Source organism: Amphiura filiformis, chromosome 10, assembly GCF_039555335.1.
Source record: "Amphiura filiformis chromosome 10, Afil_fr2py, whole genome shotgun sequence".
NCBI lineage: Eukaryota > Metazoa > Echinodermata > Ophiuroidea > Amphilepidida > Amphiuridae > Amphiura > Amphiura filiformis.
The window spans coordinates 53,265,009-53,279,220 of NC_092637.1; the positions used below are offsets into that span (position 1 = coordinate 53,265,009).

The 14,212-nt window shown below is 38.9% G+C and overlaps 1 protein-coding gene across 1 annotated transcript in view; it reads left to right on the top strand.

The window, feature by feature from the left end:
- Positions 1-14,212, top strand: part of LOC140163021 (probable JmjC domain-containing histone demethylation protein 2C) — a 285,573-nt gene that overhangs the window by 251,849 nt on the left and 19,512 nt on the right. Inside the window, 3 exon segments of the mRNA XM_072186361.1 lie at positions 10,302-10,439; positions 11,292-12,479; positions 12,482-13,348. Coding sequence (XP_072042462.1) covers positions 10,302-10,439; positions 11,292-12,479; positions 12,482-13,348 — 2,193 coding nt within the window.

Sequence of the window (14,212 nt, forward strand, 5' to 3'; positions counted from 1 at the left end):
GTTTGTATGTTGTTATTTTTCGCTGTACCGGCTTGGAATGCAAAAAATCACTACAGTGTGAAAATTTCCATTTTATACAATTTAGTAGGAGCCTTTGTTATTCACTACAGCATGCTGTGAGTTCTGTAGACTGGTGTGTGATAGGACTATTCCAGTTGAAACCCATACACCCTCTATCTTCCACACAGGGAATGTGAATTTCAAACCAGGTTTCCTGAATAGGTGACTGCACTTGGAATCTACACGGAGATTAGGGTCATGCTTTCCATAGGGGGTATGGATTTCAACTGGAATAGCCCTTTGAGAGAATAGGAAGCAATATGGAGCAGAGTGTTAGTTCCTGGAGATAGAGTTGGCTGTGTCTGGGCCAACAATTATGTCCAGCTCAACATGTCAGTGTAGTGTAACATAATATAGGTTCCTTTTGTAGATGAAATATATTGTTGAGACACTCAGGCATTATGAGTCATCTATCAAACCAGGTCAATTTTCAGTTTTTCCTTGAATTGGAAGACTTTGCAAATTCTATAGGCTCCAATGTGCTGAAAATCACATTGATTTGTTAACTTTATGGAAGACTTTTGCAATTCATGAGATATTGATGTTGTGGATAAAAATTAAATGCAAAAACATTGAGCGCTTCTTTCTGGTCATATCGCAAATCAAATTTAAGGGTATTTTGCATAGCATTTTCACCTTACAAATTTTAAGTGACATGTAAACAGATATATCTATATATCGTAAAGCCATATTGTAACATTTGCTGAGGAGGACGCCCTCAATATTTTTTTCAAAATTTATGACATGCAGTGACTACACAGGCCTATGTGCTGGAATTAAATCGCATTTTTATTTGGCCTAATATAGGGTGCAAGGCTGCTTGTTTTGGTTGGTCATGACACATTCACTATGTACGTACTGAGCTGTGTAAAGGGGAAAATGTTCAATTAGATGACACATTTGGGTAGAGGATGTGGTGAATTGTGTCAACTACTGGCATCCTATGATTGCATGTAGTAATTCATATTCCTCTCTAATGAACACGGGTTACACATAAACTACCGTTTTCAGTGTGTAGTTATCATTTTGGTGCGATATCTTACTAACTGCTACTTCCCATGAAATCAGGATTTAGTCTTTCAGATTTGGATTAAGATTAACAGGGAGGGCTAGGATTATATTTGGGAGATAGTCACCACTCAGTTTATTAAAGTTGCCCTGTTTTTCGCTGACGTAGTGCACGTTAGAATATGACAGTTGCTTGGTCAATTGGCTCATGCTTTCTTTGTCACAAACCGTGACTGATCGAAATGATCACAACACAAAGCCTATGGCATATCTTAATTCGGAACAGGTGTATAAGCCCAGACTTGAACCAGTAAACAATAGTTACTAACCAGCGAATTGTGGAAATCTGTTCAATTAACAACACTACTCCTGTTTGGGACAACTTAAATAATTATAAGACATAGGCCTACATGTCATAGGCCATGTAGGCCTACATTGTACAAGCAGAATCAAGGAAGGACCACCTCCATTTATGTTGGACACTACTTGTTTCAATGCCCTATCAATCAGGTCAATGTTATTTTAGATATTCAGTGTGGACAGCATCCAACAGATCATTTCCTGACCAGTAGAGATAACATCTTCTAAACCAATATTACAGGCAGGCAGATTCATTATTGTTTACTTACCCTTAACAAGGAAAGCATAATTGGTGCCCACAGACCAGCATGACTTGCTAATTGGTCTCTACTGTGTCAATATAGAAAGACAGTTTATTTGCTGCAATTTTAAAACAAGGGACACCACCCTCGCCCCAAACACTCAGTCGTCTTAAAATACGATTTCCACTGACATCCCTGATACGGAGTCCGATCAGGGAGCTATTAAAGACAAAAGGGCTCACAGAAAACAAATATATTTATACCAAATTCCCTCTTTCAACCTTTCCTCGCGTATTGATGAAGACTTTTCAGAAATCATATTGCATTGGAATAAATTTTGAGCACTTAAAAGTGTAAAATGTATCGCTATTCCTAGGAAAAAATTTCTGCTGTTGGCCTACATGTTGACTAAAAAGTAATTGCATCATGTTGGACTACGCTGACACAGAGACCTACTACCACCCAGCGTTAATCATTTCCTCCCTTTCCTGAGCTGAGTTTCATGTTTCAAAAATAAATGCCATCTTGAGGAATATGATTTACATTATGTATGCAAATTTGTCACATATCTGACCTACAAAATCAATACCTACTTTGCTGGTTCTTCAAATGTTAAAACCCTCCTCAGTCATGGGTGTTGACTGCACACCACAACAAGATCCATTAAATATTGCAGAATTGTACATTTTCACGAACGTAGTTGGAATGTGCATGAAAAATGCATTAAAATGAGTACAAACAAGCCCAGTGGTTCTTGAGATAGCTCTTGATATTATGAGAAATTAAAACTTACGACTTTTCATATGTTGAAGCCTATGGCCAGCACTCCAAAAGTAAATGCGTTTTCAGTTGTGCAGGACTCAATTTGTCCTTTTACCATGTGTGTTGTCAGTGTTTAATGAAGTAGGAAAATATTGAAAACACTACATGCACTATGACCACAATGGTCTCACCCCAGTGGCATAGTTCAATAACCTCAATTAAACAATCTTAGTGCAAAATTTGACCTCAAGTTTGAGAGTATGAGTTTTTGTACCAACATTTTCCAAGGTCATTCAATGAATGTGCAAATGTATTAGGGTTAAAGAAATGTACCTTGATAGATGAGCATGTTGTGGGTCCTAGTGATGTCCCTGTGTGAAACTCATTCAAAATTTATTTTCTTGTACACGTAGCAGGCTCTAGTGTTAACAAATTCTGTCAATGTAGACTCCTTTGCTCAGAGTCTAGGGCTGCAGTATCATTTCAACATGACCCCTAAAATTTCCTCCATAATAGCATGCCACTAATTAAATCATGAAAGTAGGATTAACACTTGATAACATCAGTCCCAATTTCAATACATCCCCTAAGTGAAGTTCACTAGTAATAGGCAACTGTATATCAACACATGGAGGCGTTAAACCTTAGGCTAATTGATCTAGATTAAATCTATGACTACATAAGGAAGTGGGCGAGTGTTTCACACTTTGTGTAATGGGCTATTATAGTTGAAATCCTTACACCCCCTATGGAAAATGTACTCTCCCATACATGCAGTTGTAATCCCATTTGAAATTCACACTCCTTGCGTGGGAGATTAAAAGATCATGCCTTCCGTAGGGGGTGTATGGATTTCAACTGGAATTGCCCAGTAGGTTGAGTGGAGTACTAAGTTGATCTTTAACCAATCAACTCTTCCTGTATGTATAATTACGTGCAAGACAAAGTGGCACATGGCATTGCAGGTTAGCTAGTAGCTAGAACTTATTCTGGAACAGGAGAAACCCATTTGGTTGGGATTTATTTTCCACACAAGATTTTTCGCTGCAACTTTTGAACATTTTCTGTCCAAATGGTTTGAAATCTAAATCCTGATCAAAACCAATGGTTAAGAAAACTACTTGGTCAACATTGTCTCCTGCATCTTCCAATAGTTTCCTGTCCCATAGAAACCAATGACCCATGATAGACCCATGATATAGATGGTAGTATTTTGTTGGAATGCTTATGCAGGAATGACCCATATAAAACTTCAGTAAAATTTGTGCCTCAAAATCAATGTTCATAAGTTTGTTTGTAGCAAGCCTTCATTGAGTGAAAAAGTAGTCATTATTATTATTGACATGAAACAGACTTGATTTTACAGTCAAGGTCATACAGTACAGCCCTGTTAATAGTAAACAAATATTCCTACAGTGTCAATATATCAAGGGATTGTTATGGATCAAGTGGCAATATCCCTGCATTACTTCAAAACAAATTATGCTGCTTTATGCATACCATAGGGTTGACCCTGATATGAGGTCAATGCTAGCATGCTGGGTCAATTCACTGTACAGAGTAATTCCTGTGGAACAGTTGCCCAGCCAAGCAGCCAATTATGCTCTCATTTTCATGGGAGGAAGGAAAGCCATTACAAAATGTTGTTGACTTATGCAGCGCTATAAATCAATCACAATGTAATATTAAGCAACTTGGCAAGTACATCCAAAATACTCAGTTCTATGTTTCTACTAATGAGAATCCATTCTCCAGTGTGTTATTTATGGTTTCACGACCAGTTTTAACCATAAAAAAATAAAAATAAAGCAAACATTTATTTTATACCAAAAGGGTATTTATGAAATAAAGATGTCAAAGCATTGGAAAACATATTTTCCTTTAACCTGGCCTGATAAGAGACAGATCCATGAGATTGGGAGGGTATCAAATGGCCCGATAAACAGATCCATGAGATTGGGAGGGGATGTTGCGCTGAACTGCCATTTTCAGAGATTTCTTAAATAATGAACAATATTATTATTGCCATTTAGAAAACATACATGCATGCAAAGAGCATAATAATAATTAACCAGGTGTTTGCCAATAAACCCAGACAGTAGTCCCAGCCAGCAATATCACTAAATAATAAAATATTTAATTAATATCATGAGCCTGGTTGACTTAGCATTGGCATAGGATATAGCAAATCATAGACCTTCAGAAAATCAACCATGAACATGATGAAGGCCAGTATGTCTCACAGGATTGAATTTAATACACTACAAAGATATGAGCTTCCTGGAGGTCAATCAACTGGGCCAGCCAATATATGGGATATTACTTGAGAGGTGTGCTGGGGGGTGGGAGGGGGGTGTAGATGATGGAGGGTACCCATTAGGCACAATTTGCCAGCAAAGTGTTATGTGTTATCCGATTATCACCATGTCAACTGGATCACGCTTTTGAGTTGATCGTAACACAAAGTCTATGACATGTACTATCAATTCCAAAAGGTGTGCGATCAAGTTACCGGGGAATTACGTAACCACTTTGCTGGCGAATGCTTTCAGTGCCTCTGGTTATTATTTTCCCTTAACATGAACAGTGGACATCCACTATTCTTGGCAGTAGGAAGTACATACATGTACCAGTAGGACACATAATTGTAGGGGGGACAAGGTCAATCATCTGGGCCACACATCACATCTAATAAAAGTTTATTTCTCTGTGTATGCCCTTCATTGAGGTCAACCATCTAGGGCAAGGCAGGCATGCAGGCAGCTAGTATAAACCAGACATGCCATTTAGTCATGGGATATCTTAGGCATGTAATGCATCAACCACACCATCCTTGTATATCACAGTATGGATCACATGAATGAATTGCTATAAGCTTTCTGGCACAATGGCATGTTAATTTTGGCATTTTTGTCCTTCTTTCATTGGAAATTCCTTTATGTGATCACTACTGACGACTACACTAAATTACTTATAGATATTATGTTATTATATAGGCCTAATTCTGGGTCCTTCCAACCAAGGGAATATTCAATTTGAGTGAGTGGGAGTGGGATGGTTGAATATGTGCAGAGAGATCAATATAATAATACTAATCATTAACATTGGGTCAGCTCGTTTAATAATTACAGATATAGATGCCTGGCAACCTTGAACCAAAATAGACTAATTAGAGCAGCTATCATGTGATGACTCATCATATAACAATGTGTGTTGAGTAATTACTGATCAATGACTGATCCTGGTATTGATGGCACAGGTGTATTAATCATTATGAGTATCAATTATGGCTGGCCATGATATGTGTTATGCCAATATCATACAGGCAGTGTGAATCAAAACACTTTCCAAGATCTGTGATCAAAACATTGGTGACATTTACAAGTTTGCTATCAGCATTCAGTTGTGGCTAGCTAGATGTAGTGTCAATGTTGCTTTCAAGTCGACTGCATTTAACTAAAGCTAGAAGTCCTCCACTTTGCAGATTTTAAGGCGTTTTCTTTCTGAAAATTTTAATATCACACAATTTCCAAACTGAAAAAATCGGAATTTGACATTTAACTAGCACTTTCGGGCATGTTTGCTTTATTATACTATTCAGAAAAAAGTTAATTTTTCCAGTTACTTCCTTCGCATATTTTTCCACACATCTGGCCAATAAGTATTGTCTGCACCATAGATCTGCAACCAGAGTTGACATTTTAAAGGTTTCCTGATCAAAGAAAACTGCCATTTATAGTACATTATTAAATTTCTTTATTGTTTTCTTTGTATTTAAAAAAAAACACTTCCTGGTATTAATCATGCCATGGTAATACTACTATAGATGAGGTGACATGTGTTTACATTTGATACGCCCTCTGTTGGTCTGTGATCAAATCTGTCAGGCAAAAAACACTATAGTTTACATGGAAGAAGTTGATTTTTATTCATTAACTTTGGTTTCAAAGCAAATAATTGAAAAAATGGTATCAATCTTGTTTATAAATGCATCAAGCTATATACATTATATCACACAAAACTTCAAAGGTTTTTAAAAGTTGAGTTTTAAAGAGATTTATGTTGTCTGTCATAGACACTTCTGTGTTATTTTGCCTGCTTTGAAACAACAGAGGGCGGTCTGAATGTAAACATGTGACATCATAGGTCACCTCATCTATAGGACCAACATATTTACTACACTTGCTTAATTTCTATATTTAGATATATGCATGATGATGCTAGCATTTTCATTGAATGACTGGTGTGGTTTTCCAAGGTCAAATAAATAACAACCAATTATTAAAGTGGTTACAAATTAGGATTTCCCTTTTTGGAGTAGACATATTTGTACCATAAATCAGTTATTAGTTTTGATTGGCATTCCATTCTGAATCATAACAAAGGATTATTGCTGAGTAGTCTGAATACAATAAGGCCAATGCTCTGAGTATTAGGATCCACAACATGTTCATCTATCAGGGCACAGTTCTTTAACATCAATACATTTGTACATTCATTGAATAACCTTTGTAAATTTGGGTACAAAAACTCACACTCTGCAACTTGAGGTCAAATTTTGCACTATAATTGTGTAATTGAGGTTATTGAACTATGCCATTGGGATGAGGCCATTGTGAAAGTAGATCATCAGTTTCCTGTTGGATATGCTAAGTACTGGAAGCAGCCACTTTCCATTATCCATGCTGCAAAATTAAATTTTAGCCCTGTTTTGAAATGTTAGGAGGGCGTAGTGAGAAAAGTGCATATTTTCTTGCCCTACAATTTATAAAGTGTTTGAGTATTGTGTACAAGAAATTCAAAACATTGCAAAGTTAAAATAAATGCTGTAGAAATCGAAGACCATGAGTGAATGTTTTCAATATCTTTACCATACAATACATACCCCATTGGCTACCTCAAATTAGGCCAAGTAAAAATTCCGGGTTTTTAAAAATTAGGAGGATGAGGGGCTTTTTATTTTCTATTTTTTATTGGAAAACGATGCTAAATACATGTATTTGGCACCATATTTGGGGGTATTCAACATACAGATTGATATCTGAGAAAAAGGAGGAGGCCCTTTTGATTTTATTGTTTTGAGAGGTAGGCCCCTCTAGTGATCACAAAACTCTTCTTAATTAAATGATGTATTATGCATTTACAAAGCCGTAAAATAAGTTTCAACTTCTGAAACATCTTTTTCAACAAGTTGTAACTGAAAGTTTACAAAATAAAAAGAAATTTGAAAAATCTTCAAAAAAGGAGGAGGGCGCGGACGAGAAACATATATTTTTTTTACTCAGCCTTACAAGAAACTGAAAGATGAGAGAAGCCTGTACAAATTTGATTTATATTAGGCACGTTCAGACCTGAATTATTACTCGAGTTAAATTTTTTACAACCCGTGATAAGATACCACAAATATTTTCGTTAACTCGACTGATTGTCCATACGTAGCTTACCCCGACCTTAAGCACGACTCGCTGACGTGAATTTACCACGACCATTTTGTACCCAGGGATAATTTCCGGAAGTTGCATGCAGGTTCTAAAAGTAAATATGCAGTCCGATTGTAACCCAATTTCATTTGAGTAAAAATCGCAACGGAAAATGGATGTAAAATTGAAGCTCTTTTGAAAACGTGAGGCAAAACATTCTAAAAGAATTTTATTTAACAGTTGACAAAATATTTTGTCAAAATTGTTTGCCCAAATATAACGCTTTTAAAACGTATTCATGATCTTTTGCTATTAAACAGTTTTGTATAAACGTTTTAAGAACATTTTTGTGTTTGCTGGGTTTACTGTCCTACACTCATATCAAAAAAGAAAAAAACGCATTTTATGCCTTGCTTCATCTAGTAGTTTTAGAGCAAGAACTGATTGAGCGCCGATGGTTAATTTGTAGTAAGGTCAAATCTGGCAAAAGGTCATGTTTACCTCGACTGTTACCTCTAGTGCAATCCACACGTGCATCTACCTCGACTGCTCCGGTCGGGTTAAGGATTTACCTCTGACTTTTTCAGAGGTAAATCAGTCGGGTTAAGGTCGGGATAAGCTGTCCCGACTCCTGTCCAGACGGGCACAAACTCGACCTTTATCACGAGCTTACCCCGACTGCGCACTTTACTCGAGGTAAATACCCCTTTACTCGAGTTAAATACCCTACGTCTGAACACGGCTATTACTTATTAGAGGTTAATGACTGCCATCAGTTGTTTTGAGAGAATTGTAAAAAATCTTCAGCTCTCACATAAATTGTACTAGCACATAAGGCCAAGTAAAATAAAAAACATGTTTCACGTCCGGGTTTTTGAAAAAAAGGAGGAAGAGGGGGCTTTTTATTTTATTTTTTTTATCGCAAAATCGGTGTAAATAATAATTAGAGCTGTTTTAGCGTATACAATAATGCCTGGAAAAAGGAGGAGGCCTCTTTTTATTTGTTGTTCTGAGAGATAGGCCCCTCTTACTATCACAAAACCTTACAAAAGTGTTTCTTGTATGTTAGCAAGGCTATAGAAAGCATCTCTACTTCCTAGACATATTTTTTGAAAAGTTATAACTGAATTTCAAAAATAAAAATAAAATTGAAGAAACCTCAAAAAAGGAAGCGGGAGGGGACGTGAAACATGTTTTATTTTTTATTTGGCCTAACATGTCAGAAGACACAGTCATTATAAAGCGTATTTTAAATGTTCTTCCGTCACAAGATGAGGTCGTCATGCGATTTCAATAACCTGCATAATTGCGTTCATGTGTCCAAATATAAAATATGATTAGATGGCACACATCGTATTTATTCACGAGGTTTATATGAACGTTTTTCAGAGGGGAGTAACAGGAAACATTCTATTTTCATTAGCCCAATCACTATGGACCACAATGGCCTCATCCCAGTGGCATAGTTCAATAACCTCAATTAAACACTCATAGTGCAAAATTTGACCTCAAGTTGCAGAGTGTGAGTTTTTGTACCCTTATTTTCTAAGGTCATTCAATGAATGTACAAATGTATCTTGGGGTTAAAGAACTGTGCCCTGATAGATGAACATGTTGTGGATCCTAGTGAATGCATGTGAAATGCTTTATTCTTTGAGCACTAACTAGGGATGACTTAACTAACCTTAAGAGTGACTTGTCATAGAGGCCATAGTAATTAGCTTAGTAAGGATTCCAGGAACTTGACAATTTTTTGTGAGGAAGTAGCTAGAGCATTATTTTGTGATTCTATATGGGTGACAGGATATTAGTGGGGAGGGATGCAACGTGTTAGTCCTAATGGGTATGTTCAGTATCATTCACCATTGATTTAAATAGCAGTTTTCTCCAGCAACCTGTAGCAGGGGCAATTTGTGGTGACCTTGTCTAGAAATCTTATTTGTGGACATGGAATCATGTTCATGTAGAAGTGACGTAATAATCGGATTAACTACCATAGCAATAGATGAATACAATTTTTGATTATATCGCCCTGCACAACAACGTTCACGCGGTACCTATGCATCGAACCTGATCATTCGCACCTGTAAAATAAGTATCTTTGAAACGAGTGGTATTGTATTCAATCTATGATAAGAGGCATACACAAGTGATAAGTGCAACCTGCTTGTAGTGAATTGCGATATAGTCAAAATTGTATTCATTTATTGCTATGCTAGTTAATCCAATTATTACATCACTTCTACGGCGAATAATTGAGGAAAAGTTTTTACATTTGTGAAGATTATTATTCATCCAGGTAGAATTTTTCACGGAAAGTTTTGTAGCAGTATTTATAATCAATTGATTCAGCTTTGGGGTCATGTTGCAAAGTGTGTCACATTTATATAAATGCGATATTGAGCATTGTATTTAATATTCTACTGATTTTGTTCATTTAATCCCACAGAGCAAGGACAGACTGGACGCAGAGGAACGATTACGAAAAGAAAGGGAGGACAAGGAACTAGAATGGGTTCGTTTACAACGAGAAAAACATCAACATCCACAGCACAGAGAACTGGATCTTAGAATGCAGCAAGAAAAGGTATGTGTTTGGCAGGCAACATCCCCAGGGGTGGGGAGGATGAGGGTGGGGAGGATGAGGGTGGGGAGGATGAGGGTGGGGAGGATGAGGATGGGTGAGAAAAAACACCAAGTATCCAGGGGATAGGGGTGGGAAGAATTGCCAATATTATCCACAGCACTAGAAAAGGTAGATGTTTGGGAGAGAACATCCCCATGAGTGGGGAGCAAGTGGGTGGGGATGCAGCATCCTCAGGGGTGGTTGAGGATAAACACCATGTATCCAAGGGATTGGGGTGGGAAGAAATGCAAATAATATCCACAGCACAGAGAACTGGATCTTGGAATGCAACAAGAAAAGGTATGTGTTTGGCAGGCAGCATCCCCAGGGTGGGGTGGATGGCATGTGGGTGGGGAGGCAGCAAGATTTTATAATTTTCCTTCCCATTGGTTTAACATGTAAACCCAAAGTCTTCACAAACACTTATAAATTTGCACTACATTATGAAACAATATTTTATCATTCTAAATCAAAGAGTCGACTCTACTGAGTGGACTGTTTTTGAATACTTTGTATGCAGTTCAAATGCATAGCCAGCTGACACTATGGACCACAATGGCCTCATCCCAATGGCATAGTGCAATAAACTCAATTAAACACTGGTAGTGCAAAATTTAACCTCAAGTTACAGAGTATGAGTTTTTGTACCCAAATTTTCAAAGGTCATTCAATGAATGTGCAAATGTTTTGGGGTTAAAGAACAGTACCCCGATAGATGAGCAATGTTGTGGATCCTAGTGTGATTTGGATTGCTGCTGTGTTAGCCGCTGTCATCTGCTACTGGTAATATTTTGTTTTTATGTTTGTTTGTAGACATCCTCAATGAGTCATCTTGAGAGGGAAAGATACAACAAACTGCACGCAAGTGATTCACAAGTGAGATCCAGAGAGGAGGCGCTGTACCGACACCACCAACCAGACGCGCACCAGAGGCACATGGAAAATGAACGATTACGACAGCTTGAAAAAGATCGTCAGATTGGTGCGGTGGCGGTAAAACAAGAACCGGGATTGGATCTGCGAGCGAGTGAACACGGTGCAGGGCATTCCTCACATGGGTTTAAAATGTATCAACCTGTTTATTATGGAAATATGCAGTATGACGAGACGAGAGCTGGTGCCATCACGAGAACTGAACACGGCAAACAGGCACCTGGCCAAATGAAGGATTCATTAATTGGTTATCAGCCATTCAGGCACGCCGTACCTGCAGGTGCACAAGGCGATAACCACATCAAAACCGAAATATTGAACCCAAATGTGTTGTCAAGAACTGAGCCCCACCGACCCGTAGCCGTCAATGCTGCGGCTTTGGCCGGGAAACCAAGGAAGGATATTCCTACCCCACCACCTCTAATTCACAGGGATGAAACGGGGAAAGTTACTGACCCTAATGCGACGCAACATACCAGCGTGATACAGGGACGTGAGAGAAGGGATGCGATACATCCGGCAACAACAATCGCGTTAGGTACACTCGGCTCACAAGCAGGGAAACATCCCCAAGAGGTGGCGCTAGATTCCACCAGAACTCTAGAAAGTCCCCACAATGTGCCTGTTATAGTCCAACATGGGATTGGCAATCCTCCGCCGTTACATACACAAATGCGCGTATCACCGGGAAGTACTCAGATGCGCGTATCTCCCGGGAGTACTAATAGAGCGCAGCATACGTCCCCAAGTGGGGGCGCTGGGCATCTAGCAGCAATGCAGAAAAAGTTGCAGCCGTTAATGACAACGGCGCCCTCGCATTCCTCGCAACAACCTGTTTATACAATGAGTTACAACACGACATCGACAGCGACCACATCAACTCAGCATTCTTTGTTATTAACAGCACTCAGACCAGGAGAGGGCGCTAGAACTGAACCTTCCAGCTACGGGAGGGAGTTGAACTCCCTCCTGGTAAAAGAAAACCTGTTACTGTCCCTCCTCAGAACGATCCTAATCGTAAGAAACCGAAGAAATCCATTGAAATACCAACAACAAGTAGTAACAGTATGCCGTCTGGAAGGCTGACATACGGCGATTATTACAAGTCATTTGTCAATGACCATAGAAACTCACAGTTCACAGGGGGTACTACAGCACCAGAACCTCTGGGAAGGGACGGTGCCAAAAATCAAGAAAATGTGGAACTCAAAATTGAGAAAGTTGATCAGTACAGAAAAACGAACTTTGACCCTACAATGCCACCAAGTGGAATGTTAAGTACCGATAGTATTGCACAGCATAGATTTAACAATGGTGCATTATCGGATAGCGACAGTACAAGGTCATGTTCCCCAAAGACAACAGGAAGCGAAACATCGGAAGGGCGTGCCAATAGGGCGTCTCCGAACAGACCCGGTGGACATGTGAATCTGAAGAAGAAATGGTTAATACGACATTCGGAAGACCGCCAAGCCACAACGATGACGCCACCGACGTCGACGAGTGTAAAGCTGTCCAATTCCAGTACTGCCATAGATTTCAAAGCTGGTGAACCTAGTCAAGATGACTCGCGACTGTCACAGTCACTACCCAATGGCCACCTGCAGCAAGCTATGTTCTTTCAACACAAGGGACAATCCTCATTAATGCTATCGGACATTCCAAAGAGCATTCCAGACCACGTGTACGATTTTGACAATTCGTCAACATGTTCGGACAGTTCGACAACCAGCCACAAGTCAAAGAAACGTGGCCGGGAATCTAAGTCGAGAAAGAAGCATAAGCATAAACGGAGCCACGATAAAGAGCATGGACATAAGGAGAAACATAAAGGAGAGAAGAGGGCGTGCCTGGATGCGGAGGGGACAAAAGCACTGAGTAAAGACAAAGACACAAAGATGACAGATGAAGGCAGACAACCAGCACCTGGAACACAGGTAAGCATATTATTGATTTACTGTAACATTTTAAAACAACACAAAAAGATCCCTCCAGAATATAGAAATTACAGGACAAATCATGTGCCAAGCTGATAAATTGTAAGCCCAAGTCTGATGATCATGTGAGCCCATTTTTAAGAGATCTTCACTAGCTAGCAGTTCATGAGAGAATCAAGTTCAAGACACTCAAACTTGTGTACAAGTTCCTGAATGGGCTCTCTCCTCCGTACATTTCCAAGTTCCTGAATGGGCTCTCTCCTCCGTACATTTCCAATTGTCTCATGGTCAAGAGCTCCATTCATGCTATGAGTACTACTAGGTCCAGTGAGGGTGTTCATTTTATCATTCCTCGCACCAGGAAATGTGCTGGGGATAGAGCCTTTGTAGTGACTGCTCCATGGCTTGCCATCTAACAATCAAGAATGCCATCAGCCTGGACTCATTTACTGCATTGAAATGCACTTACAAGTCTCTGATAGGCTGCTGAGGCCATCTGCTGTACGTGTTGTTAACTCGGAAATGTTTACAGCAAAATATAGTATCATTCATATGAAGTCGCTGTCCATTAGGCCAAATAACAAAAATAACATGTATATCGTCCGGACTTTTTCAAAACTCGATGAGGGAGGTCCTTATTATTTGTTATTGTGTTATTTTTTTACCATTCATTTCTGTGTAAAATTGCAATTGCGAAGTGTTTGTCAACACATCATCAAATCGGGGAGGCCCCCAGATATTTTTGTTATTTCCCCAAAGCCCTACCCCTAGCTTGAAGAAAGTGTTTGCAATATGTTTATAAATGATAACCAAGAACTTCTGAACATGTCTTTTCATTGCAACAATTTTACAAATAAAGTAAGG